Source organism: Chenopodium quinoa, unplaced genomic scaffold, assembly GCF_001683475.1.
Source record: "Chenopodium quinoa cultivar QQ74 unplaced genomic scaffold, ASM168347v1, whole genome shotgun sequence".
In the NCBI taxonomy this organism is placed as follows: domain Eukaryota; kingdom Viridiplantae; phylum Streptophyta; class Magnoliopsida; order Caryophyllales; family Amaranthaceae; genus Chenopodium; species Chenopodium quinoa.
In genome coordinates this window covers 1,073,371-1,101,265 of record NW_018742334.1, presented here as the reverse complement: position 1 = coordinate 1,101,265, position 27,895 = coordinate 1,073,371, and the positions used below count along the sequence as shown (strand labels likewise).

At 38.5% G+C, this 27,895-nt stretch overlaps 1 protein-coding gene across 1 annotated transcript; it reads right to left on the bottom strand.

Moving 5' to 3' along the window:
* Positions 1-77: 77 nt before the first annotated feature.
* LOC110692985 (probable mitochondrial intermediate peptidase, mitochondrial) lies at positions 78-27,824 on the bottom strand. The gene is made up of 17 exons (XM_021870079.1): positions 27,554-27,824; positions 27,400-27,481; positions 27,265-27,317; positions 27,129-27,183; positions 25,084-25,222; positions 24,938-24,992; positions 22,837-23,044; positions 20,476-20,571; positions 19,977-20,096; positions 19,288-19,413; positions 18,690-18,845; positions 16,563-16,679; positions 10,234-10,359; positions 10,072-10,139; positions 9,022-9,157; positions 8,751-8,916; positions 78-1,049 (listed from the first exon to the last, which is right to left on the bottom strand). The coding sequence occupies exons 1-17, from the start codon at positions 27,733-27,735 to the stop codon at positions 784-786; spliced, it is 2,151 nt and encodes a 716-aa protein (XP_021725771.1). The 5' UTR covers positions 27,736-27,824; the 3' UTR covers positions 78-783.
* Between the last annotated feature and the right edge of the window lie 71 nt (positions 27,825-27,895).

Genomic DNA, 27,895 nt, shown 5'->3' with positions numbered 1-27,895 from the left:
ACTCCGAAGTTGCTCAATCTCAAAACCTATTATAAATCAACAATTTGTTATTTACTCATAGCTTCTATGGAGTAATATCAAATAAAAATTCACTAGATCGATATTGAACGAAATCTAAATAGAATAAAGTATCAAAATTGACATCTGATGAACTTATAAGTTCCAAAATTCGCTCTTATGAGCAAATGAGAGCAAAAATAGTCATTGAGAGACAAGAATGAGACAAGAAGCAACGATTTACAAATAGCTATGTCTTACAGTATTTCTTAAACATCATGCACTAACCCTGTATGTAAACAATTAGTGGAAAGAATACTGCAGCTTGAATTCAGTTGGTTATACTTGCTTTGGCAAAGTCATCCGAAGATCCTTGAAAAATCTGATTTCTTCAATGCAGGTGACTCAACTTGCTCTGGTGGGGCATTCACTATGTCACTTCTTCTCGAGAGTACATTGGCAGTAATTTGGTTGACAGAATACACCCTACTGGCAGTAATTTGGTTTACAGAGTACATTGGCAGTAGCCAGAATAATGTCCCAAGCCTTAGCCCCCTGAACAGGATAAGGTGGACTCTTTTATCCCTTGCTACTAATCAGGAGGCCTTAGCTCTGAGCCTCTGATGATTTCTTAAAAATCTAGATTAAAACAATCATAATGTCAGCTTCTCAAAGAATGATCACAGTGGATCTACCACCAACTGGTGATCTCATGGAAGGAAACACCTCCAAACACCAGTACCCATTACCCAATAATCACTATCTCCTAATGCCATTTCTACAAGTCTAGCAAACATGTGGAGGTTCTCTCAATTCAAGCTTCATCTCTTCAGAGAGTGCTCTTATGTCAGGTATCACACCCCCATTGGAATATCTTATACTGCCATCCCCGACTAAATCTTTCAACAAGTCAACTGGCTCTACAGCACCCCCATGCTGCAAAAACTTTGTTCGAAGGGCAGTCCCAGTTTCGAGCGAGAGGGGATCCTCTTGACATGTATTTTTCCATATGGTTGCAGCAAAACACTTGGCATATAAATAGCTGTAGTATCCTACAAACAAGTAGAAGATACTCTCAGAACATATACTGTGTGGCACCCTTGAGCAAGAAGCCAGAAGCATGACATAAATGCAAGACATAGCAAATTATATGACTATGAGAAAAGGCAGCTTTTAATTATATATCCCTTTTCAAGCATCATGATACATTAAGCATTGGTGTACTATAAAAGATGGTGATGATGATACCTCAATTTGGAAACTAACTAGAAAAAAACAGAAGATGACACAACAACAAATCAAAAAATATGAAAGAATTCAACTCTTAATTCAGGAATTTCAGGAACTATACAAACAGGAACAAATTTATGTGAGTTGAATTATGGCAAGTGTTGCACATAAAACTGGTCTTAAAATGGCGTAATGTTGATATAAAGTATAGACGCATGGTAGCTCCAAGAAGTCTTAATAAACTGTTATCTCGTTTTCAGTTGGTACAAAGTATAATTACTCACTAATATGTTGAAGCATATGAGGAGTAATACACTAAAACATTCCAAATCCAAATTGGCCATATCTATGAAATATCAACAATGAACAAGACAAGAAAGTCGTCAAATGAGCCAAACTTCTTATTGTAGCTAGAGCTGTCAATTAGGGTAAATGGGTCGGGTTTGGGTTGGATAAGAGTGGGTTGGGTCAACTCAGGTCGGATCAACTCGAATTAATTCCATAACCTATGCAGGTCGGGTTTGGGTTGGGTCATGCTTGATTCGGGTCACGTCGGGTCATACTTCTTATCGGGTTTGGGTCGAGTTTAGGTCGGGTTAATAACAAGTCGGGTTACATTTGAGTCGGGTGAACAATAGGTCGGATTTAATTCGGGTTAAACGGGTTAGGGTAATTCTCGGGTTCGAGTCGGGTTCGCTTCAAGTCAATAATTTGCGGGTAAGAATCAGGTCGGGTCATTCTCGGCTTTGAGTCGAGCTCGATTCAGGTCAATAATTTGCGGGTTATAATCAGGTCGGGTCATTTTCAAGTCGGGTGAATCTCGGGTTCAAGTCGGATTCAGTTCAAGTCAATAATTTGCGGGTTATAATCAGGTTGGGTCATTTCCAAGTCGGGTCATTCTCGGATTCAAGTCGGGTTATGTTAAAGTCAAAAATTTGCAGGTTACAATCTGGTCGGGTCATTTCCAAGTCAGGTCATGTTCAGGTTCAACTAACTATAAATAGATAATTATCATTTTTATCAAGATAATTATTTCCTTTGACTATAATATATATGGCAATATACTAGGTAACTATAGCCTATAATTTAGGAAGATAATTATCTCCTTTGACCATACAACAAATATATTCTATATTTAACTCTTAAACTTGAGGATGATGCACCTTTCTTTTACTGTCGTAGACCGACTTGGTTTCCCTAGACAAAATGTTTTGATCAACAATAATAAGGTGATCTAAATTGCATTCAAGGTGATTTGAAATCGGGTCAGAAATTATTTGGGTTGAATTTAGGTCGGGTCAATAACAAGTGTTAATTTGAGTCGAGTTAGTAACACATCAGATTGAATTTTTGGGACGGTAAGTAATAGGTCTGGCAAAAATCGGGTCGAGTCAATAACAAGTCGGGTTTAATTTGGGTCAGGTCAATAACAAGTCTGGTTGATTTCGGGTCGAGTTTGTAATAGGTTGGGTTAATTTGGGGCAAGTTAGGAACAGGTCGGGTTTAATTCGGGTCGGGTTAGTAACAAGTCGGATTAAATTCGGGTTTTAACGGGTTAAAAAAGGTTTGGGTCAATTTCGGTTCAAGTCGGGTTCGGTGCAAGTTAATTAAATTGGTCGTTGTAAACCGGTAAATCGGTGCAAGTTGTAAACCGGTAAATAGGTTGTTTAAAGGCAAAGTAATTGATACCACCCACCCAATTGGACTCCCGGAGGGAATTAGGGACAATGATAAACATTTCGGCAATTTTTATTTCCGAGCGAAATAAAAATCAAAAAATTCAAAAATTGAAGGCTAATATCCACCTTTTTTGAGAAACTTTGGAGCCTTTGAGACCCGGTGTCTGAAAGTCTTCAAATTTAAGGGAATAAATCTCGGAGTCATATAATGTCATTTGGAACCATAAGTAATCATTATTTGTTGTCACAAATGTTCGTGGTAGGCTTGAGTAAATGAAATCGGTGCCAGTTGCAAATCGGTAAATTGACCGTTTAAAGACAAATTGGATAGTTGCAACTAGCCAGGTGGACTCTTAGAGGGTTTAAGGATCACTGTAAACATTACAGCAATTTTATTTCCGGGCAAAAAAAAAGTCAAAAAATTCTAAAGTCTAATATCCACGCATTTTGCGAAATTTTTGAGGTTTCGGGGCCGCCTGAAAAGACTTGAAATTTTAGAAGATAAATCTCGGGGTCATATTATGCCGTTTGGAACCATATATGATCATTATATGTTGTTATAAATGTTCGTGATAGGCTCGAGTTAATGAAATTAGTGTAAGTTGTAAATCGGTAATTTGGCCGTTTAATGGCAAATTGGATGGTTCCACCAACCTAATTTGACTCCTGTACGGTATTAGGTACCATGGAAAATATTTCAGCAATTTTTACTTTCGGGCGAAAAAAAGTCAAAATATTCCTAAAGTTAAGTATAATATCCACGCATTTTGCGAAATTTTAAAGGTTTCGGAACCCGGTGTCGAAAAGCCTTGAGATTTTAAGAGATACATAACGAAGTCATATAATGCCGTTTGGAATCATATATAATTATTAAATGTTGTTATAAATGTTCGCGGTAAGCTTGAGTTAATGAAATAGGTGCAAGTTGTAAACCGGTAAATTGGCTTTTTAAAGGCAAATTGGATGGCTCCACCCACTCAATTGGACTCTCGGAGGTTATTAAAGACCATGATAAACATTTGGCCAATTTGTATTTCCGGGCAAAAAAAAGTTTAAAAATTAAAAAATAGAACGCTAATATCCACCTTTTTGAGAAATTTTAGAGAAGATCCGGTGTCTAAAAGTCTCCAAATTCTAGAGAATACATCTCAAGGTTATATAATGTCGTTTGGAACCATATGTAATCATTATTTTGTCATAAATGTTCGTGGTAAGCTTGAATTAATGAAATATGTGCAAGTTATAAACCGGTAAATTGGACGTTTAAAGGCAAATTAGATGGTTCCACCCACCCAATTGGACTCCCGGAGGATATTAGGACAATGGTAAACATTTCAGGAATTTTTATCTCCAAGCGAAAAAAATAAAAAAATTCCAAAATTGAAGGCTAATATTCTCGCTTTCTGAGAAATTTCGAAAGTTTCGAGGCTCGGTGTCAAAAACAAATGAGATTTTAGGGGATACCTCTCGGGGTCAGAAAATGTTGTTTGAAACCATAAATGACCTTTATATGTTATCATAAATGTTCGTGGTAGGCTTGTGTTAATGAAATAGGTGCAAGTTGTAAACCGGTAAATTGGTCGTTTAAAGGCAAATTGGATGGTTTAATTACTCCAGAAGGGTATTAAGGACCAAGGTAAACATTTCGACAATTTTTATTTCTGGGCGAAAAAAAAGTCGCAAAATTCAAAAATTAAAGGCGTGTCCACGTTTTTTAAGAAATTTTTTTTGAGGAAAAAAATTACAAAATTAAAGGCTAATATCCACGTTTTTTGAGAAAATTTTAAGGTTTCAGTGCCCGATGTCGAAAAGTTTTGATATTTTAGGAAATACATCTCGGGTCATATAATACTATTTTAAACCATAAATGATCATTATATGTTGCCATAAATGTTCGTCGAAGGCTTCAGTTCATGAAATAGGTGCAACTTGTAAACCAATAAATTCGCTATTTAAAGACAAATTGGATGGTTCCACCCACCTAATTAGACTCCCGGAGGCCGGAGGGTATTAGGGATCATGGTAAACATTTCGGAAAAAATTTTATTTACAAGCGAAAAAAGTCAAAAAATACAAAAATTTAAGGCTAATATCCATGCTTTTTAAGAAATTTTAGAGGTTTCGAGGCCTGGTGTCGAAAATCTTTGAAATTTTAGGGAATACATCTCGGGGTCATGTAATGTCATTTGGAACCATATATGATCATTATATGTTGTCATAAATATTCGTAGTAGGCTTGTGTTAATGAAATCGCTGCAAGTTGTAAACCGGTAAATTGGTCGTTTAAAGGCAAATTGGACGGTTCTACCCACCCAATTGAGCTATCGGAGGGTACAAGAGACCATGCTAAACATTTTGGCAATTTTATTTACGGGCGGAAAAAGTAAAAAAAAATTCCAAAATTGAAGCCTAATATCCACGCTTTTTGTGAAATTTTGGAGGTTTCGAGGCCCGGGGTTGAAAAGGCTTGAGATATTAGGGGATAAATCTCAGGGTTACATAATACCTTTTTGAACTATATTTGATCATCATATGTTGTCATAAATGTTCGTGGTAAGCTTAAGTTAATGAAATCGACAGAAGATGTAAACCTGTAAATTGGTCATTTAAAGACAAATTGGATGATTCCACCCACCTAATATGACTCCCGAAGGTTATTAGGGACCATGGTAAACATTTTAGCTATTTTTTTTTTTACGGACAAAAAAAAGTCGTAAAATTCCAAAATTGAAGGCTAATATCCACGTTTTTTGTGAAATTTTGGAGGTTTCGAGGCCCGGGGTTGAAAAGGCTTGGGATATTAGGGGATAAATCTCAGGGTTACATAATACCTTTTGGAACTATATTTGATCATCGCATGTTGTCATAAATGTTCGTGGTAAGCTTAAGTTAATGAAATCGACAGAAGATGTAAACCGGTAAATTGGCCATTTAAAGACAAATTGGATGATTCCACCCACCTAATATGACTCCCGAAGGTTATTAGGGACCATGGTAAACATTTTAGCTATTTTTTTTTACGGACAAAAAAAGTCGTAAAATTCCAAAATTCAAGGCTAATATCCACGCTTTTTGAAAAAATTTCGATCTTTCGGAGCCTAGTGTCAAAAAGTCCTTATATTTTTTAGGATACATCTCATAGTCATATAATTCCGTTTGGAACCATATATGATCATTATATAAATTTTTGTAGTACGCTAAAGTTAATGAAATCAATGCAAATTGTAAACCGTTAAATTGGTTGTTTAAAGGCAAGTTGGATGGTTCCATCCACCAAATATTGGAATCCCGAAGGATATTACGAACCAGGTACAGCAATTTTTTGTCCGTACGAAAAAAAGTCAAAAAATTCCAAAATTGAAGGCTTATATCCACGTTGTTTCAGAAATTTTGAAGGTTTCGAGGACTGGGACTGGTGTCGAGTTGAAAAGCCTTGAAATTTTAGAGAATACATCTTGGTGGCATATAATGTCGTTTGGAACCATATATGATCATTATATGATTTCATAAATAATCGTGGTAGGCTTGAGTTAATGAAATCGGTAAATTGGTCGTTTAAAGGCAAATTGGATGGTCCTACCCACCCAATTGGACTCCCGGATGGTATTAGGGAAGGTTAACATTTCGACAATTTTTATTTCCGTGCGAAAAAATGTTAAAAAATTCCAAAATTGAAGTCTATATCCACGCTTTTTGAGAAATTTTGAAGGTTTCGGGCTCGGTGTCGAAAGTTTAGAAATTTTAGGGAAAACATTTCAAGGTCATATAATGTCGTTTGGAACCATATATAATCATTATTTGTTGTCATAAATGTTCGTTGTAGGCTTGAGTTGATGAAATCGGTGCAAGTTGTAAACCGGTAACTCGACTGTTTAAAGGCAAATTAGATGGTTGTACGTAGCCAGACGGACTCCCAAAGGCTATTAGGGACCACCGTAAACATTACGGCAATTTTTATTTTCGGGCGAAAAAAAGTCAAAAATTCCAAATTTGAAGTCTAATATCCACGCATTCTGCGAAATTTTAGAGGTTTCCTGTGTCGAAAAGTCTTGAAATTCTAGAGGATAAATCTCGGGGTCATATAATGCCATTTGGAACCATATATGATCATTATATGTTGTCGTAAATGTTCATGGTAGGCTTGAGTTAATGAAATCGATGCAAATTGTAAACTGGTAAATTGGTCGTTGAAAGGCAAATTGGATGGTTCCACCCAGCCAATTGGACTCCCGGAGAATATTATGGACTATGGTAAAAATTTCGACAATTTTTATATTTTGGGTGAAATTTTTTTTTAAATATTCCAAAATTGAATGCTAATTTGAACGCTTTTTGAGAAATTTTTGAGGTTGGGTAGAGCTGTTAATTCAGGTAAACGGGTCTGGTTTAGGTCGATAAGAGTAGTCTGGATCAACTCAGGTCAGGTCAATTCGGATTAATTTCATAACGTATGCGGGTCGGGTTTGGGTTGGGTTATGCATGAGTCGGGTCATGTCGAGACATACTTCTTATCGGATTTAGATCGGGTTTTGATCGGGTTAATACTAGGTTGGGTTCATTTGAGTCGGGTGAACAATAGGTTGGGTTTAATTCGGGTTTTCACGGGTTAAAACAGGTTAGGTTATTTCTCGGGTTCGAGTCACGTTCGGCTCAAGTCAATAATTTGCGGGTTAGAATCAGGTCGGATCATTCTCGGGTTTGAGTCAGTTCGGTTCAAGTCAATAATTTGCAAGATTTTAATCTGGTGGAGTCATTTTCAAGTCGGGTCATTCTCGGGTTCAATTTGGGTTCGGTTCAGTCAGTAGTTTGCGGGTTATAATCAAGTTGGGTCATTTCCAAGTCGGATCATTATCGGAGTCAAGTCGGGTTATGTTCAAGTCAATAATTTTGCATGTTACAATCAGATCGGGTTATTTCCAAGTCAGGTTATATTCGGGTTCAACTAACTATAAATAGATAATTATCATTTTTATCAAGCTAATTATTTCCTTTGATTATAATATATATGGCAATTTACTAGGAAACTATAGTTTATAATTTAGGAAGATAATTATCTCCTTTGACCATACATTAAATATATACTATATTTAACTCTTAAATTTGAGGATGATGCTCCTTTCTTTTGCTGGCGTGGACCGACTTGGTCTTCTTAGAAAAAATGCTTTGATCAACAATAATAAGGTGGTCTAAAATGCATTTAAGGTAAGGAACAATTTAGGTTGAATTAAGGTCGGGTCAATAACAAGTCGTGTTGATTTTGAGTCGGGTTAGTAACAAATCAGGTTGAATTTTTGGGTCGGGTTAGTAATAGATTTGGTAAAATTCGGGTTGAGTCAATAACAAGTCGGGTTAATTTTGGTCAGGTCAATAATAAGTCGAGTTGATTTCGGGTCGGGTTTGTAATAGATTGGGTTAAATTTGGGTCGAGTTAGGAACAAGTCGGGTTGAATTCAGGTCAGGATAGTAACAAGTCGGGTTAAATTCGGGTTTTGACTGGTTAAAATGAGTTTGGGTCAATTTCGGTTAAAATCGGGTTCAGTTCAGGTCAATAATTTACGGGTTACATTCGGGTCGGGTCATCTCCAGGTCAGTCGTGTTCGGGTTCGGGTCTCACATACTCGGGTCAACTCGGGTCTAGGGTTGGTTACAGGTCGGGTCCGGTCGGGTTTGGGTCACCATTTTTCGGGTTCAGATGGGTCGGTTAATAATCGGATTTGAGCCGGTAATTCGGGTCGTGTCAACTTTTAACAGCTCTAATTGTAGCTATTATCCTACCATAATAACCAAAAAAAAGAATAAATGCTGATAAATGACAGATTCCAGTGATTCTCGCTGAAGACATACCTCCACCATAATTCAGCAAGTGACTAAACCGGGTGTGCCAGTGTGTTCCTTCAACTTGCTTATAACTTGTGTATTGCCTTTTCAAATCTGCAACAATTGAAATAGTATCTCTTGGAGTAGAATCTTGTTCCCCAAAAAGCTTTTGATCAATCAGCGCATAAAAGATCTAAGAAGAAACAAGCAAAAGATAAAGAAAGTCAAGATTACTTTTGAAGAGGAAAAGCAATTATAGCACAGCTCACTAATCCATTCATATCCTCAGCCAGCATACCTGCCGCTGCAATTCAGTTGCAGCAAACATCATTTTAGCATTTTGCATCGAATCCACCAACTTTTTGGGTATGATTTCCCCAGTTGAATAGTGTTTAGCAAATGTCTTCAAAACTCGATAATCCCAAGCGTAGTACCTAAAAATAATCAGTCATAAATCTGTACCCAACCATTCTAACAGTACTAAGCTATGTTTCAATGCAAAGATTGCAAACTATCTAACAAATCAGATCCTCGTAACAAAATGTAAATGTACGTGATTAGCGTGAACGGAATACTTACATATCTATGTGCTCATTTTTCCTTTTTCTTTTTATTTATAAGCATAGAAGTTACCAACTTGGACAAGTACCATTGTAATTCAACTCTCCAATTGGATAAAGTCTAAATTCCCAGTTGCCTTAGACCATCAAAATGCTGACAAAGTTTCTGTATCCCATAAACTATCATAGTATCATGGGAAGAAGCTAGTCCATTAAATACTCTACCATCCCGTTCTTGCCAAATTGTCCACAAGATAGCCACAAGTCCACAACCTTTTTTCCTCTGCCATATAAATCCCCACAAAAGGAACTTGCAACCAATCTACATATTTAAAGGGCTAAACCACTTTGTGCACCACAAAATTCTCCTTCAGAGATATGATGCCAACTCACTATAAGCTCAGTAAAGCAAACAATTGCCAGGTAAAATAGCACAATCCAGCCTCCATTATAGAACATGTAATTCATATACGGTAAACTTAGCATGTATGCCATAATTGCATGAAAGAGTGAAAGGCACATAAAAAAATATATGAGGTTCAGACATGCAGCAAATGAAGACAGCGCAATGAGGATAACATAAAAGAGACTAAAATTGTGAGCTAGTAGGAAATTAAGTGTCACTAGTCATGCTAAATTTCAGAAGCTATCTCCTTGCAATAACAATGGTATTTGCTCTTGATGTGGGATCAATTTCAACGAAGCACTTTAGGGTAGATGAAATCCATATAACATAGCATTTTATAACTCTGAATATATAGTACAAAACCAAGAATCATTCTACTCACTCAAATAGATTTGAAGGAGTTTCAGCTAAATCCAGTGCTACCCTGGTTCCTGAAAAATGTTGGTATTCCTAGAAAAAAAGGTAACATTTGAACAGCCAATCAGCCACACTGGCCAACGTATATATATTCAAATTGCAAAAAGTAAGAAACTACAGTGCATACCGTCCTTGACAAAAGTGAATGCAGAGCATGTCCAAACTCATGAAACAGTGTTTCTACTTCTCCGTGGTTAAGCCTCACCGTTGATGGATTATTTGAATTGGAAAAATTGCAGACAAGGGCCACAACCTGAAAATTAAAGTATACGATAGATATTAAGAAACAGCATTTGTTACCTAACATTATTGATTAACAAAAGAATAGAGTTAACAAAATTGATAAAACCAAACATGACCAGATATGGCACAAGAAAAACATTGAGCAGGTTTTGATGCTCATATTAGCAACAAGGGCAGTCTCACAACTGTTTCTAGGTTATTTACATAATCTATGCTAGTTCAAATAAACAAATCTCAACATATCTGTCATATCTCACATCAACTGTGCAATACACCCTCACCCTCCACCCGTGACCTTGGTCTACAGCAGGAGGCAGAAACAGAAGCAGCGCACCAACAACAACATCAAACCGTTAGAGAGCAGGGGAGCAGCAGGGGACAAGTTACTTTAGCTATTTGTTTGTAATAGATTAAAGTAGTAAAATGCCAAATATAGTACATGTAGTAATTAAGGCTTGTATTGCCAATTATATGCTAGTAGTAGTAGTATAACAAGTGCAGCCTAGGAAGTAGAAGGGTATCCAGGAAAATTGTAAAGAACTTATGGAGAGTTATGGCCTAAAGCCATATTTACCCCTTTTGCAAGCTTGAAGCTTTAATCTAATTTCCAACCTTCGATCTTATATTTGTGTTGACCACGCGAGTCCGTTGCAATTGGTATCAGAGCGAACATGCCGCCAACACCGTTGAACGTAACGCCGGAGAGGGTGGCGGCGCTTGAAGAGAGAGTGGAAGAAATTTTCGAGAAACTTGGCGAGGGAGAAAATTCTCTACAACAATCCCTGTTAAGGAAGCAAGATGAAACCATGGATAAGGTGCGGCAATCGTTGGAGGGAAAAATGGATCGATTCCGGCAAGACCTAGTTCAACAAGTCAACATGACGACGGGCCGACAAGACAGGGTTATGGAAGAGATCCGCAACGCCATTAAGGCCCTGAGAAAGCAGCCTAACACGATGAACGAAGAGGTGGAGCAGCCGCAACCCCTTGGTGGTGGCTCACCGCGCCGGAGTACTGGGTTTAATGATCCGCAAATCGGAACTGGAGGTTTCAACGGAATCCGTTTGGGATCGTGGGAGCCCGGAGTTGGAGGGCAATACCGTTATCACAACGGAGATAAAGAGAGCCGAGGTAAATGGAAGTTTAGGAAGCTCGACATGCCTGTGTTTAATGGGTCTGACCCCGACGGATGGATCCTGCGGAGTGAGAAGTACTTTCAGTTCTACCGCCTTACGGAAGTGGAGAAACTCCAGGCCGCGGTGGTGGCAATGGACGGAGATGCTCTACGTTGGTATCAGTGGGAAAGTCGACGTCAACCTCCGGGAGGTTGGGAGGATTTGAAGGGGCGCGTGTTATCCAATTCCGACCCGTGAACGCCGGAACACTACACGAACAGCGGTTGGCGGTGGAGCATGCTCCACGGTGGTGGAGTACCGGCGGTTGTTTATTGAGAAGGCATCCCCATTGGTGGGTATACCTGAGAGCTTAATGAAAGGTCAGTTCGTTAATGGTTTGAAGAAGGAGATAAGGGCGGAGATCCGTATGCTCAACCCGTTAACCCTAGAGGATGCCATGGACCTAGCCATACGGGTAGAGGAGAGGAATCGGGTTAACAACCCGAGAAAGAATGGGGTAGCTTATAACCGACCCGGACCCTATTCATACTTTAACAAAAGGCCAGCCCAAAACACGAGTTTGCAAAATCCCTCACCCAGCCCAAACACGTCCAACTACAGCACTAACCCAAATGCAACTTCCTACTACCCAAATACCACCTCCTATAACCCGAATCTAGCTTACCCAAACCCTAATCCAACCCCGTCAGCCCAATCTTCAGTGGCCTCAACCGGCAATCCAACCAACCGTATCCTAGCCGCAGAAACCCGAGCACCACCCGATTCAACGGCGAGGTTCGCAGGCTAACTGAGAGAGAAATCGCCGAGAAGAAAGCAAAGGGATTGTGTTTCCGGTGCGACGAGCGGTGGACCGAGCCCACCCATATCTGTACGGCTAAAGGGCTGAGCATGCTATTAGTTGAGGAGGAAGAAACGGAGGAAGCAAGGGAGTTAGTAGCCCTGGAAGCGCCGGAGGACGCGGAGGAGGTTCCGACCTCCGTCTCGATGAACTCCATCGTCGGGCTGACCAATCCGAAGACGATGAAACTCACTGGCGTAGTCAAAGGAACTCCGGTGGTCGTCATGATTGACCCCGGAGCTACACATAACTTCATCTCCCTCGGAACCGTCGAGAAATTAGGCATTCCGATCACCGGAACGACTTCTTTTGGGGTGTCTCTGGGCAACGGAGCAGCAGTCAAAGGCCGTGGGGTGTGTCAAGGAGTGCGGGTGACATTTAAAGAGGGATTCGATGTGGAAGAGGATTTTTTACCCCTTCAATTGGGAAACTCAGATTTGATTTTGGGAGTGCGAAGAAATTGGGGGAGATCATGACTAATTGGAAGTTGCATAGCATGAGCTTTGTCGTGGGGGAAGAGAAGGTGACAATTAATGGTGATCCGAGTTTGGCACGCACGGGAATCACCCTGAAGGCGATGTTGAGAACCTTAAGGAAGGAGAGTGGAGGGTTATTGGTGGAGATGAACGGTCTGGAGGGAGAGTCAAAGGGGCAGCAAGATGAAGTAGTTCCTGACTTTTTGAGAGGGGTGTTAGAGGAGCACAGAGAGGTGTTTTCGAATCCCAAGGGGCTGCCACCGAGCAGGGGCCACGAACATGCCATCGTACTTAAAGAAGGGAGTAATCCCGTGAGTGTTCGGCCATACCGATACCCACAATTTCAAAAAGATGAGATTGAAAAGCTCATCGGAGAGATGCTTGCGGCCGGGATAATTAAACCCTCAACTAGCCCGTTTTCGAGTCCCGTTCTTTTGGTCATAAAGAAGGACGGATCTTGGAGGTTTTGTGTGGACTATCGAGCATTGAACAAGGAGACCGTGCCGGATAAATATCCGATACCGGTGATCGACGAGCTACTTGATGAATTACATGGGGCCCGAGTGTTCTCGAAATTGGATCTCAAAGCCGGATATCATCAAATTTTGGTGCGACCGGAAGACACACATAAAACCGCCTTCCGAACTCATGAGGGGCACTACGAGTTCCTCGTTATGCCTTTCGGCCTCACTAATGCACCAGCAACCTTCCAATCGTTAATGAACGAGGTATTTCGACCCTACTTACGTAAATTCGTGCTTGTATTTTTTGATGACATATTAGTGTATAGTGGTAGTGAGCATGATCATGTAGAGCATATTCAATTAGTGCTTGCTATTCTTAAAAAGCATGAGTTGTTTGCTAATTATAAGTAATGTGAGTTTGGCAAAGAAAGAGTGGCATACTTGGGCCACATCATTTCTAGAGATAGTGTGGCAGTGGATAATGAGAAAGTGGGCTCAATGCTCAAGTGGCCCACTCCCAAATCCTTAAGGGATTTAAGGGGCTTTCTTGGATTAACAGGATATTATCGAAAGTTCATTCGCCAATATGCTCACATTGCACGACCTCTCACCGATCAACTCAAAAAGGACAATTTTGGGTGGTCAGAGGAAGCGGATGAGGCTTTCCGCGCGCCCAAGTCGGCCATGGTTTCGGCTCCAGTCCTCACTATGCCCAATTTTGCCAAAATGTTCATTGTCGAGTCGGATGCATCGGGGTACGGATTCGGAGTCGTTTTTGATGCAAGAGGGGAGGCCGGTGGCGTTCTTTAGTAAGGTGTTGGGCCCCGGGGGCGAAGCAAGTCAATTTATGAGAAGGAACTTATGGTCGTTTGCCTAGCGGTTGAGAAGTGGAAGCATTACTTATTGGGGAGGCGATTCGTGATAAGGAGTGACCAACAAAGCCTTAAATACATCACTCAACAACGAGAAATTGGAGTGGAGTATCAAAAGTGGGTCCGCAAGCTTATCGGGTTTGATTTCGAGCTTCAATACAAGCCCGGGGTGGCCAATAGAGTGGCCGATGCTCTGTCACGGCGGGGGAGTGATGAGGAAGAGACTGAGTGTGGGGCAATGTTCACCACGCAAGGCGTGGATTGGGAATTATTGAGGAAGGAAATCGAAAAGGATCAGGAAATTCAAAGATTAAAAAAAGAGGTGAAAGGTGGGAGTGGAATGCGAGGCTATGCTGTGGAAAATGACAGATTACTTTACAAAGGTAGAGTGGTAATTCCACGGGATTCTAGTCTAAAAAATCATTACTCCAGATTTATCACAACTCCCCCGAGGGTGGTCACACCGGCGAAACTAAGACGTACTTGAAGCTAGGGGCTGATTAGTTCTGGTAGGTATGAGGCGTGAGGTGGCTGAATATGTTCGATGCTGCTTGGCTTGCCAATGACACAAACAGTCACAACAATCCCCATCGGGGTCGCTCCAACCATTGTCGATTCCGGAGAGAATTTGGGAGGATATAAGCATGGATTTTATAGAGGGTTTGCTGAGGTCGAAGGGGGTCGATACTATCCTAGTTGTGGTGGACCGTTTATCGAAGTATGCTCATTTTATCGGGCTTAAACACCCATTCTCGGCCTATATAGTTGCGGAAGTGTTCATCAAAGAGATAGTGAGGCTACATGGAATACCCGCGAGTATAGTCTCGGATAGGGACCGAATATTTCTGAGTATATTTTGGCGTGAACTGTTTCGGATGGCCTACCACCCTCAAACGGATGGCCAAACCGAGGTGGTCTAAAAGAGGTTAGAAACCTACCTTCGTTGTTTCGCAAGTGAGCAGCCAAAAACTTAGGTCAAGTGGCTTCCTTGGGTCGAGTATTCGTACAACACGACTCCCCAATCCTCGACCCACATGACCCCCTTTATGGCAGTCTATGGCAGACCTCCCCCAAAACTGATTAAAGGAGACACCGGGCAAACGGTCGTTGGCACCGTGGAAGAGATATTGAGGGAAAGGGATATGATGCTTGATGAATTGAAGGGGAATTTGGTTCGCGCACAGCACATAATGAAGAAGAACGCAGATCTTAAGAGGAGGGACGAAGAGTTTCAGGTGGGGGACTTCGTGTTCCTCAAACTACAGCCCTATCGCCAGAGGTCGTTAGCAAAGCGTCCATTTGAAAAGTTGGCGGCTCGATTCTATGGACCCTTTGAGGTGGTGCAACGAGTTGGGAAGGTGGCATACAAACTTCAATTGCCTGATCACTGCCGTATCCATCCCGTTTTCCATGTTTCACAATTAAAGCGTGCTATTGGAGATGTCCCAAGTTCACCCACTATACCCGACCAACTCACACCGGAGCTAGAGTTAGTGGTGGAGCCGGAAGCGGTGCTAGAGTTGCGACGAGGGGAAGGACCTAATGGAAAATTGGAGGTGTTGATCAAATGAGCAGGAGTTCCTAGTTTTGAGTCCACTTGGGAAGAAGCTGACACTATCAATGAGCGTTTTCCGAGCTTCCACCTTGAGGACAAGGTGGGTCTTTTGGGGGCGGTATTGCAATACACCCTCCCCCTCAACCCGTGACCTTGGTCTACAGCAGGAGGCAGAAACAGAAGCAGCGCACCAACAACAACATCAAACCGTTAGAGAGCAGGGGAGCAGCAGGGGACAAGTTACTTTAGCTATTTGTTTGTAATAGATTAAAGTAGTAAAATGCCAAATATAGTACATGTAGTAATTAAGGCTTGTATTGCCAATTATATGCTAGTAGTAGTAGTATAACAAGTGCAGCCTAGGAAGTAGAAGGGTATCCAGGAAAATTGTAAAGAACTTATGGAGAGTTATGGCCTAAAGCCATATTTACCCCTTTTGCAAGCTTGAAGCTTTAATCTAATTTCCAACCTTCGATCTTATATTTGTGTTGACCACGCGAGTCCGTTGCAACTGCTTTGCACAACATATATCAAAATATGGATAAATAGTGACGTGTAATCTAGTTCAAAGACTTTAACTAAACTCATGACAAACCTAGGCATGAATGCTAAGTTGCAATTCATAACTCTTTGCACCATGAACAGAAAAAATAAAAAGTTTTTTTTCCCTTTAATCCTGCAGGAATAAGATCTTAAGAACAGGAACTCAATTTCTAATTTAACCCACAATGCAGACCAAGCATTTAAAACAACAAATTCAGAAATGCATTTAACAGCAAAGAAGTAACACAAACAGGCCAAATAAAAGGTAAAGGGCAATAGAATAACAATGAACAAGAGAACATGAATCAGACAAATCTATGAAAACATACAGGAAGTTGGTATTCTGCTTCTGAAATGCGTCGACCTCCTTTAATTGCAAAGTGAGCACAACCAGGATATTTGTCCTTCCTTGAATACAAGTCGAGGTACAAGTATCCCAAATCACCCTAAAACAAAATGTATTTTTAAAGGAAATATGTAGATCAACTCATTTACCAACAACACATAGTACGTAATCTGGAAAGGGGGGGAAAATGTCTTATACCAGCAAAAAACATGTTACTTTTAAACAGTATGGAATTCTTAGGCCAAAACATCATAATCATTGCTCTAGGTTTTCTTGTTTTTGACTTCAAAGAACTGATTTATTTTTTACTTTTTTTAAAAAAGGACAGGATATAAGATTCATATATGGCTACTGTGCTAGCAAACAAGAATAAAGAAGAGTTAGAAGAAACGTAAATTCATATTTCTAGGTGCAGAGAGAAATAAAGAAATAAATTATAATCTTAGTGGGGACACTCTACATGATTCTGATTAACAGGAAAGACAGAAGAGGGGGGGCATTATGAGAATCTGTATGAGCTACACTTGCAAGATCCATTTTTCTAATCCCAAGGGAAAAGGGAACAGTAAATACTCAAGAATCCATGCAGGATAATGAGTAAAGAAGAGTTAGAGCTCATAAAGTCACAGCGCTGATTGATGATAGATTCCAGCCTTCTTTGATTAGGCCAGCTAAAGCTGATGTCAAAAATCCCTTACAAGCCAATACAATGACAAGACTGGATTTAGAAAAATGCAGCCAGAGAACAAGAAGTCCTCTGTTGTCTAGACAAACCAAAAGCAAACCTTTCCACAAACCAACCTCTTCAGAATTAACAGACGACAGAAGACTCAAAGTTTTTCAATCCTATATCAATTTGTAATCCTAGGGGAAAATGTGACGTAGGTTAAAATCAGTACTCATAAGATAGATAAGGCTTAGACTTCGTTTCCCAAGCAGGACAGATGCATGGTGCCTTCTTCAGCCAAGATTTACACTGATCTACTGGTGGAGTTTAACCACTACCTTCATTGAGGCAGTGTTGTACGCCATACTAACAGTGATATCCAACATCCACCACCCCACTCTCCCGAGATTTCGATCAGAATCAAGGCCCAGTGATCCAAATTCTGAATAGGAACTAAGTCATCTTGAAAATCCACTACTTACCTGAAACTAATAATACTCTTAAGTTTCTTCAATAAGTATCCATCCACATCAAATTCTCACAGACTAATGTTCCTTAAATTCATCGCTGGAATTCAACCCCTACCAGCTTGATGACATCGATCTCACCATCAGTACCCCTACAGAAGCCTACAATCAGAATGCTTTGAAACATCATACCCCAAACTGTTGCCCCCCCCCCCTCACCCAACACACACACACACACACACACACACGGAAAAGGAAAAAAAAAATATACTTTTCAGATACATGGATATACCTTTCCATGTTAAGTGCAAAATCAAACCACGCAAAGGCTGATTTGTCGCCAACTTCGTGTGCCACCTGACACAAGTCATCATGCACACACCGCCTGACCAACTCATGCGGCCTCAAAGATTTGCAAGACTCCAAACCCTAATCAACTGCATGAGTGACCAATGACCTACAAAAATCGCTAGTTCGCTACCAGCCACAATGTACCCAACACTGCTGGCTACCTCTCTAACTGTCACCTCCTAATTGCCCACTAGCCTGGCAGGCATAGCAGTGGCGACAACAATCTCATGGCCAAGATCCTTCAAGGCCTCATCCCTACATAATTACCACCTACCTTCTCACCAACAACCTTCCTCAGCACTCTAAACTCTGCCCATGAGTCAAATAGCAGCCTATCAAGGCTTTCCTTTCTCATGAAAACCATCCAGTCTCCAAAAATCTACCATTGGAATCAATTTTGGCTTTAAATTACTCAACCCACTACCCATCCATATGATACCCTAAATCTCTTTTCAAATGATCTTAACTTACTAGTATAAGAGGTCAAAGAATCTAAGCAAGACATGCTCGTAGATACTATCAACTGATTTAAACTACCCAATTTCTTTGAGGCCTTAAAAATCTCAATTTCAGAATTCATAGAAATAAATTGCAGAGGGACTCAATGGACCTCTATAAACTGTACCTCTTCAGGATGATGAAGTGACATTTTAAGAACATCTGGATGCCATGATTCACCTGGAGCAAGAGGGATATTATGAAATGATGCACCAAACAATGACTCCACCAGCAATTTCAAACCCTCAATACATTGTAGCAGAGGAAAGTAGGAAGCAATTACCTGTAGATAGAACAGGCAGGTCAACTTTAATGCCAAGTTGCAATTTAAAGAAAAAAATAATTATCCAAAAAAGTGATCCAAATATTGGTATTTCCAACCAAGCAAACCCCCCCCCCCCCAACCACCCCTTTCCCCCTAAAAAAATAAAAAAAATAATGTAATGAAGTATATAACAGGAGGAGATCCAATCAAAATTTGTACTCCCTCCGTTTCCCGTCAATTAAAACAATTGGCTAGCACAATTGCCAATGCAGAATTTTAACCATTAAATATCTATCTACAAGTAAAAATTATTACTAATGTAAATCAAAAACATCTTGTATACTGACATTTGTTTCAATATATTCGTACAAAATCATGCTCAAAATGAGAAATGTAAACAGGGTAGAAATCAAAGGGAGTAGTTCAAAAAAATTCAGATTTTCAGGCGGGGATAGCTTACTGAAGAATCCAAGTCACAGGTAGACGCCTTTATCATTGCTGAGTAGTACGTCTCATCCCACGGCTCCAGGTCCTCAAGCATTTGTCCAGTCCTTTGTTGCTTGTAATATCTGAGTTTTCTAAATTCCTATGATAGACAGTGAGTCTTTTTGTTATAGAAGTCCATTGAGTCATACAAGACCAAACAATAAATCTCAACAGAAAGTCGTAGCCTCATATAATATGTATAAATATGTAGTACCCTGTTTCCAATTGCTCATCGTGAAAAATATAAAGAGACAAAACAAAAGGGCAAATTGGGCCTGTATCGAAACACAGTTGCCAAGTCTTGAGTGGCTAGTGATGATTACCTTATTTGCCATCAGTGATAAAATAAAGGGGGTAGGAGAATGTGGGAAGTAATGGTGCTGGAGATGATTTGATGCTAGATTGAAAGAATTGGGTTTTCCAAAGAAGCATCAACCACCAAACACACCGTCTGAATCTGACATAATTTGAAAGTTTGAAACTGATGTAGACTTCTAACTTTCTTTTGTTATTCCATTTAAGAGCTACCTTAAGCTATAAAAAACACCCTTCCAGCATATATACTAACTAAAGTGACAGCCACCAATTAATAAAAATGTACAATAAGGTGCAAGATTAACCAAAAAATCACCAAAACAAATCACAAATTAGAAATCTTCATACCTCATCAGCTTTGGGCTTGACCATGCTACTCAACTCAAGCAGAAAGGACATTACAACATCTGCTGATGAAGCCATGTTTGGGCGTGCTGCAAATTCAGCATAAGACTTGTAGCCCATTATCTGCATCCATGAGCCAATATGGTATTAGAAGTATTTACAACGCCACCCCCCCCCCTGCCCAACACACACCCCCTTCTCACTTCTTCTCCAATTGTCCTTTGCAATGGGTTATTCGAATTGCAAGCTGCAGAAATTTCTAGATTCCAGCTATTTCACTGACACCAATGTGTTAAGGAGTAATAAAAATACATAAATGAGAATATAAGCTCCATGACTCTTCCTTTCCCTAGCAGCTAAATGCACATGGACTAGGTCTACCAGCTACAGACATGCTCAAATTTATGTAAACGACTTCACCAAATTGAACACTACTGTGGAAGGAAAATTAAACCAGATATTAAAAGGGAAAACAGCAAGACTACAATTATAAGCGAAGTACCTGTGCCAGTTCATGACGAGCAGCTATTAGCTTGTCAAGTACATTGAGATTTGCATGAGGTGCAGAGTTTCCTTGAATATATGCAAGTTTTCGCACCTAATAGCAAACAGAGTAAGATTTTGTTCATAACCTTTTTCAAGACATTATACAGAAATGCCACGGCAAAAAAAAAAAAAAAAAAAAAAAAAAAAAAAAAAAAAAAATGGAATTTTGTTACTCTCTTTGACTGCTACTTTAAGCAAATGCTTCATTATAGATACAAATGGATCCACCAGGAAAAATATGTACATTGAAGATACTTCCCTTAAGATTTAAAGGATAATATAGCATTTTTCAGGAACTACTATTAGCAAAAATATTACAGCTTAATTCAAGGTATTAAATCTAAGCACATAATCTAAAAGCCCATTAGCAGGCACCAAATTGTGCTTTAAGAACTATCCTCTCTAGCACCATCATGATCCCTTACACTCATCCATCAAATCCTCATTTTCCTTCCAGCTATGAGCACACCATATTTAAACTTGAAACTGGAACTGCGAAATCCAATGGTAACCTTTTGTTGCTTGAAATTCTCCAACGGATGAACTTGCTTGACCATTGAAGTGCGTAGCTGTAATAAACTATCTAGCCAAACCAAACAACCTTGCTTGAATCGGATTTAAGGAAAGCAATTTTAAAAAAAATGAGAGCATTGATTTACATCTGGAGTAATCGAACTTGTGCTGTTGATTACCATTTAAGAAGATTATAGCTAGAAAATGGTATATCCATAATTTTTGGTTATGGCAAGTTAAGCTGCAAGTAGTCCAGCCAAATCACTGGAGATGCCCTAATTAATGACTGGTAAAAACTAATAGCCTCAAGGGGTACCAATCTTCAATGGAACAAAATTTGTCAAAACGATTCACTGTTACAATGCCATTGAAACTACAAGCACATCTTTACCTTGGTCCTTGGCTCCTTATCTTCCAGCAGCAGTATATTTCTAGAGATTCTTTCAAAGCCCATAACAACACAAGAAAACAGTTCCTCTAGAGAACATTAATGATTGACAACCATGTTTGTTTTCTGTAGCCATAAGGCCCTCAACACCCAAAAGATAACCAAGAATATGGATCCCCAAAAAGCCTTCCTCCCTTTACTTCTTCTAAATCTGCCAAAGTCACTGCATGAAATAGGATAGAAGCATACCACTAAACATCCATGATAACAGAAAAACTACAGTAGAAGCTCTCTCACCACCTCAAAATTTCCCCTCCCAAAACTCTTTAAGCACAACAATACACATGGATTGTGAAAATGCACCCGTTACATCACTGAATCTACATATGATCTTGGAGTTATAGCTTTTCCAACAAATTCACAGTTTAGCCTCAAGCTCAACCTTTTCCGAGACCTTTAATATCCAGCTTTATATGACCAAAGTGAAATTGCACAAAGAAAATTTTCTTCTGGTTAATGCCTAAAATACAAAGTAACATTGTTAAATCTCAATAGCTTTACCAGATTTGAGTTTCAATATTGAACATATCAAGAGGAAGACAAATTGATTAAGATAAAGTTTAAAAACAAAATAGTCTCTGAGATGAGCACTATAGGGGGTCCAATCTCCAGGATTAAACCCTGTACATGGTTAAAAATAAGATAACTGAATATATTCCTTAAGATTTGGCAACACTATGTGACGAGAAACTTAGCCTTCAATATACAGTTCCTCATAAGGACCAAACCCATATACTTCTATTTTTCATCTTTTGGTCCTACTGGTCAGTGGTAAAAGTTTTAGTAGATACTGTGCAGATCTATATTAAGCACAAATGCAAAGAAGAATTGGATCATCATGGAGGATCTGGACTCCTCGTGATGAGTGAGATGGAGTGCTTCAAAAAGATGCAAGTCAGAAATTTGGGATCATTGAGCTGCCTTTGCTAGAGATTAATGACTATATTTTCCCTCATAAGCCTAGTAGGGTAGAGGTGTTCTGGGATTGTGTGTTTTTAAATGGATGATTCCATTTTTACTTTTGGATGTTCAACATGCCCAATTAGCTTTCTGATTCTTCACTTTGTCAAGGAGGTTATGTTGTCCTCTCGATCATAATCATATAGTATAATATATCATGAATTCGCAATTTTCTTTACATTGTTCATTATAAGTCATGTCACCATGAACTGCACCTTTGCCTATCAAAAAACCTAATGGCAGGAATCCAACACCGTTTAAGAATACAAAGAGAAAATTAAGAGACAAATTAAAAGAAACAAGAGGAATTTATGTTTTGTGTTATCAAGATAAATTTTATTGAAATTAAATTCCACAAACAACATCAATTGTAGCCACAGATAGAGAAAACCAGACCTCTTCATTTGGCACCCACTGTAGAATAGAAGTTAGTGATACGGGATCTGTTGGAATTCGATATCCCTTTTCTTTGACGTCCAAACCCTTTATTGATAATCCAGCTGGAGAATATATTGGTGTACCAAGATGGTGCATACGCTTTGGAATATGGCTAGCAGGATATATGTCTACATAACCAGGATCATCCACAATATTTGCATTGAACCTGATGAACATTTTGAGCTCATGAACAAGTCAAAAGTAAAATTCTTTTAAACAGCAACTTAGTAAAAAATAATGGAAACATGCACAATAATTTTAAAGAGCAACAGTGTCACAGGACTCATATACAATGAAATACATGCATAAACACAAAACAGGCAGATATGAACTTGTGCGTGAAAGCTTGGCCAGAATTGGAGGACATATATGACTATATAAGCTATGCCTATGAGTGGGAAAACAGTTAAAGCTCTAGCTCTGCCAAAACAAGGGGCCGTTAACTAAACTAGGCAAAAGAACAAGTACTAAGATAGAGTCAGCTTCTTGAAGTTGGGTTTTTATATGACTGCTCTAATGTGTTTCAACTTTGATTAGATCAGAGGTATGCCTCCTACAACTGACAATTACAATCTGATTCCCTAAGCAAGTACTCCAACCATTATTTTCTATTTTTGTCACTTTTTATTTTAACCCTTTTTTTTTTGTACGGAGTAATACTTACTTTGTTTTATTCTATTTTTGGACTACCGTCTTTACCATCTTAACCCTTTAATTCCACAACAATTATTCTTTTTCACAAATTCTCTATGACTTTATTCACCTTGTTCTTATACTCACTCACCTTGTTACATTCTCTCTCTTACATTTATCCCAATTTATGTTACACCCACTCACCTTCTTCTTTTTTTTTTTTTGAAACAACTCACCTTCTTCAATATATTCTTGAATTATCTACATACATAAAAGAATGAAGAATACATCCCTATATTAGACTCCCTCCCTTAGATAATCATTAGATATGCCCTATATTTATAAGTATATGTTAAATAAAAATAATAATAATAATAATAATAATAATAATAATAATAATAATAATAATAATAATAATAAAAGGTATAATGATTATTTCAAATCATCTAGCATGTGACCCTAAGTATATGTAATAAAGGTATAACAATTATAATTTCAAATTTATCTAGCCATGGCACTAAAGTTCTTGTCACATTTGATTTGTACCTTTTCATGCTATGAGTATTGATGCATCAAATCTTTACATGATGACATCTTATTATACATTTATACCTCATTATTTCAAGGGTTTTGACTTTTTAACAGCTATACAAGGAAGATCAATTGAGTGGTTCACAAGCGGCATGCTTAAATTCTGTGATATCACCCTCTTTCCAACAAATCCCAGTTATAAGCAGGACATAAATGAGTTTCTCCAAAATTCTTAGACCATCAATTGCAATCCACATTAAACTCTTCTTTTACTATTCCATAAAATTAAGGATAAAATATTTTACTCCATTATAGAAGGACAATTATTAGATAGGTCTTTCTTTGTCTTCTTTGCATTAGAGAGGGGGTGGGGTTAAAAGTTATCCTCATCACTTATTTTCGTCTAATCAACTCACAAACTAGTACTGAGTATGCCATGCACCAACCTTACAGACAAAAACGTGTCAAATGATTCAGCTTCAACCTTGTATAGGGATTAGAGGTTAACGCCTTGACTGTATAATATTTTGCATGTGTGCTAATTGCAACCATCTGGTGTAGACTGTAGAGTACAGTCAATTTTCCCATCTTTAACAAGTGATTCCAACCCCAAGAAAGAAAAAACCGAACCTTTAAATAATCAAAACTATAATAGAACTAGCAGCCATTGACATCATATTACTACTTTACCACTAGCCATTTCAACTGGACAAAACAGTTGCTGAAATGCTGACTATTCCACCCACAAATCCCATATAATGGATATAAGTGCTTCCATACTAAACAACTCTTAAAGATTTGTGTACGAGGCAAAGTACTTTTGGGTTGTTTTGCTGCTAAGTTAACAAACATAAGAGACTAAATGCAAAGGAGTTTAACTAATAGAATGACTTACTTGCGGCACAGTTGCGCAATATCCACATTGAGCTGATTAACTCGTTCTAATTTTTCTGCAGATGTAAACACATAAGCAGTTCCTTAAGTCAATAGATATGCCCACACAAATAATATAGTGGAATCAGCATTACACAGGTGAAGTACCACTACAGAGATGGATGCCTCCCTTCTCAAAATCAACACGTAAATAATGGGCTGCCCTTTGGGTTTCTGAGTTGGGGATGTTGCCTTCTAGCTCAGCTTTTGTCACAGCATTATACAGACAGTGATTTGTATTCAAATACTGTTTTCCATTGGAGACAGAATAATAGCAAATCAGCAAATTTATAAAAGATCAGGCACCTAAAGAATAATTTGGACTGGTAGTATCACGATTTGCCTAAGAACTAAAAATAAACAGACTATGTAGCAAGAATAAATGCTAGGAAAACTTTTTCAGACTGAGTCTTTTCACATGTTTTCCATTGGAAGGGGGATAAGAGAAGAATCAATTTGATAGGAAGAGGTGGAATCAGCATAGAAAAACGGTGCAGATGTTATTATATAACGAGACATACAGGTATTTAAAAAAAAAAAAACAATAGTAAAAGGATATGAATAAAGCAAATGACGGAACCAATTAACAGTTCAAACAAGAATTGGCATGAAGTAGCAGACAAATTAATAGACAATTCTTAAAATAGTCTCCTATAACAGGACATGACACAAACCTATCAGTAACCAACCAAAACGTTCTACAGAATCTTGTACAACATATATTACTGCATTTCACATGCACACCACAAAGAAAACAATTTGCTCCTCTCTTTTTGCTCTGGTTATCAATTGAAATAATTTGAAAAACAAGTGAAGGGCTAAACAGTAATGAGCTAATCTACAGCCTGAATTCTCTGAAGCATTACCCATTAATTAGAGTAATGAAACAAATAAGCAAAAGTTTTAAAAGGGTTGCATGAAGTATCTTTCCAGTTACACAGGACATGCTAGCAGATATTGTTGAATGGCACAATATCTATCACTTTGCAAGTCTTCTTTCCTCTCCTCGTAAACCTTCTTCCCACTTTGTTAGCAAACTAACAAGCATTCCTGTTCTAGCTTATAAATTTCTCCACTTACTTTCAAGGAAATCTAAGGCTCCGTTTGGTATGACAAAATACATTTTCGATGGAACACATATTTTCAAGGAAAACCATGATTGCAAATTAGTTTTTCTTGGTTTGTTCCTTACAAGAAAAGTAAAAAAGAAATTGAAATTGGGGATGAATAGGTTAAGATAGATGAGTAAAGAAAAAAAAAGGTAAGGAGAAGAGAGGAAGATGTGGCTTCCATTCTTTTGTAGAGGAAACTGTTTTCCATTGAGGGAAAATTGTTTTTCACCCTTCACAAACCACACAAGAAAATGAGGGAAGATAGGAAAATCACTTTCCATGAAAATATTTTACATCAAACCAATCGCTCCCTAAATGAAAATTAATCGAAAAGCCCAACCAGGGAATATTATAGTTAATTAGGACCGTCAAAATTACTCACTGCACTGGTTTATGGCTTAGTGTGGAATACAGATATTATTGAATAATAAGCAGCCTTACACAGATTTAGAGAGAAAATGTCAGCAACATGTGGTAAAATTGTTTCCTATTTTAGATTTTCACAGCTTGTCACCCTTTTTCTGCGATTTCAATTTTACAAAAACATAATTGACCATGTAATAGTAGTTATTTACCTATTATTCTGAAACTTTTCATTTAGCAAACATGGTAAACTTTTTTTTTTTTAAACAACATATAGAATTCATAATTAGTACTCTACACAACTTTTTGCTATAAATAATTTGAACTTCCTCATTGTATGTCAGGATTGTCAACTGTTAAGCGATGTATGTGCAAGCATTAGCATTAGAAAGGCCAACTATTCATCATGCAATATTGGAGGCTTGGAGCACACAAATGGCAATTTCACTTAGAAAAATCAAACTCCACATAAACCATACATTCATTCATTTACGTCTTTCTAAGTTTTGAATCACAAGGGTCAAGATAGCCGAAATAATTGAAAACTTTCTTCAATGGGTAGGCAAAACATATAAGTTTCCGTGATCCATATAATTCAACAAACATCCATACATTAACCAGATAACATAGGATTAAAATAATAAACCACAATAATGAATAGATTAGAAGTCACCTCACATGTAGATATTCATCCATTCTCATGGATGCAACATTAGCTTGCTCCACAAATTCCCTAAAAAGTCACTCCAATTTTAATAAAATTAACTTCAAATATACCAAGATTCCAAGAATAATAACAAATTTCAAAAATCACCTGTCAGGGTGAGTATGTCTACATAACTCAGCTGAATCCACCACTGAACAAACCTAACAAATCCGAGAAAAGAAAATTAAAAAAAAAAAAAGAAATCCAAGAAAAAACCCTAAATTACAAGAAAATTAAACTTACAGTGTCGGAAATCTCATCCATAGCGCGAATGATTTCAGCAGATGAAGGCATAGTAGAAATGTAATTGATGAGCTCTCCAGACCTAAATTAGATACAATAAATTGAAATCAAAATTCAATTTCAAAATCAAAATTAGGGCAAAAGAATTACAAACCGTTCGATAGCATCGTCGACGAAACGCTGGAAACCTTTGGGAGTTTTCAAATGAGAGAAACCGTAAAGACCAGTTTGTTTAGCATCAGCAGTAGCAGCAGATGTTCGGAAAGCTTGAATGCCGTGTAAAAATGGCTTCGGTCGGAAGAATTTTCTGGAGTAGGAGATGATTAGTGCCGCCATTTTCGAGGTATTTGGAGAAGACGAGTTGCAGCGTTTTACAGGAAGAGTGAATTAGTGGCAGCTGATTCAGAGGTCAATCAATTTACAAAAACTTTTTCGAAAAGTGACTTTTTTACTTATAAAAGTGACATTTTTTTATAAAAGTGACCCATATTTTCAC

What these genes read in the sequence shown, in the direction of transcription:
- LOC110692985 (XM_021870079.1), bottom strand. Translation starts at nt 27,735, where the DNA reads ATGGCGGCACTAATCATCTCCTACTCCAGAAAATTCTTCCGACCGAAG. An exon ending in GAATGGATGAATATCTACAT is followed by an intron (nt 25,223 to 27,128) that starts GTGAGGTGACTT and finishes AATGGAAAACAG; the next exon opens with TATTTGAATACAAATCACTG. An exon ending in AGTGGGTGCCAAATGAAGAG is followed by an intron (nt 20,572 to 22,836) that starts GTCTGGTTTTCT and finishes GTTTGCTATTAG; the next exon opens with GTGCGAAAACTTGCATATAT.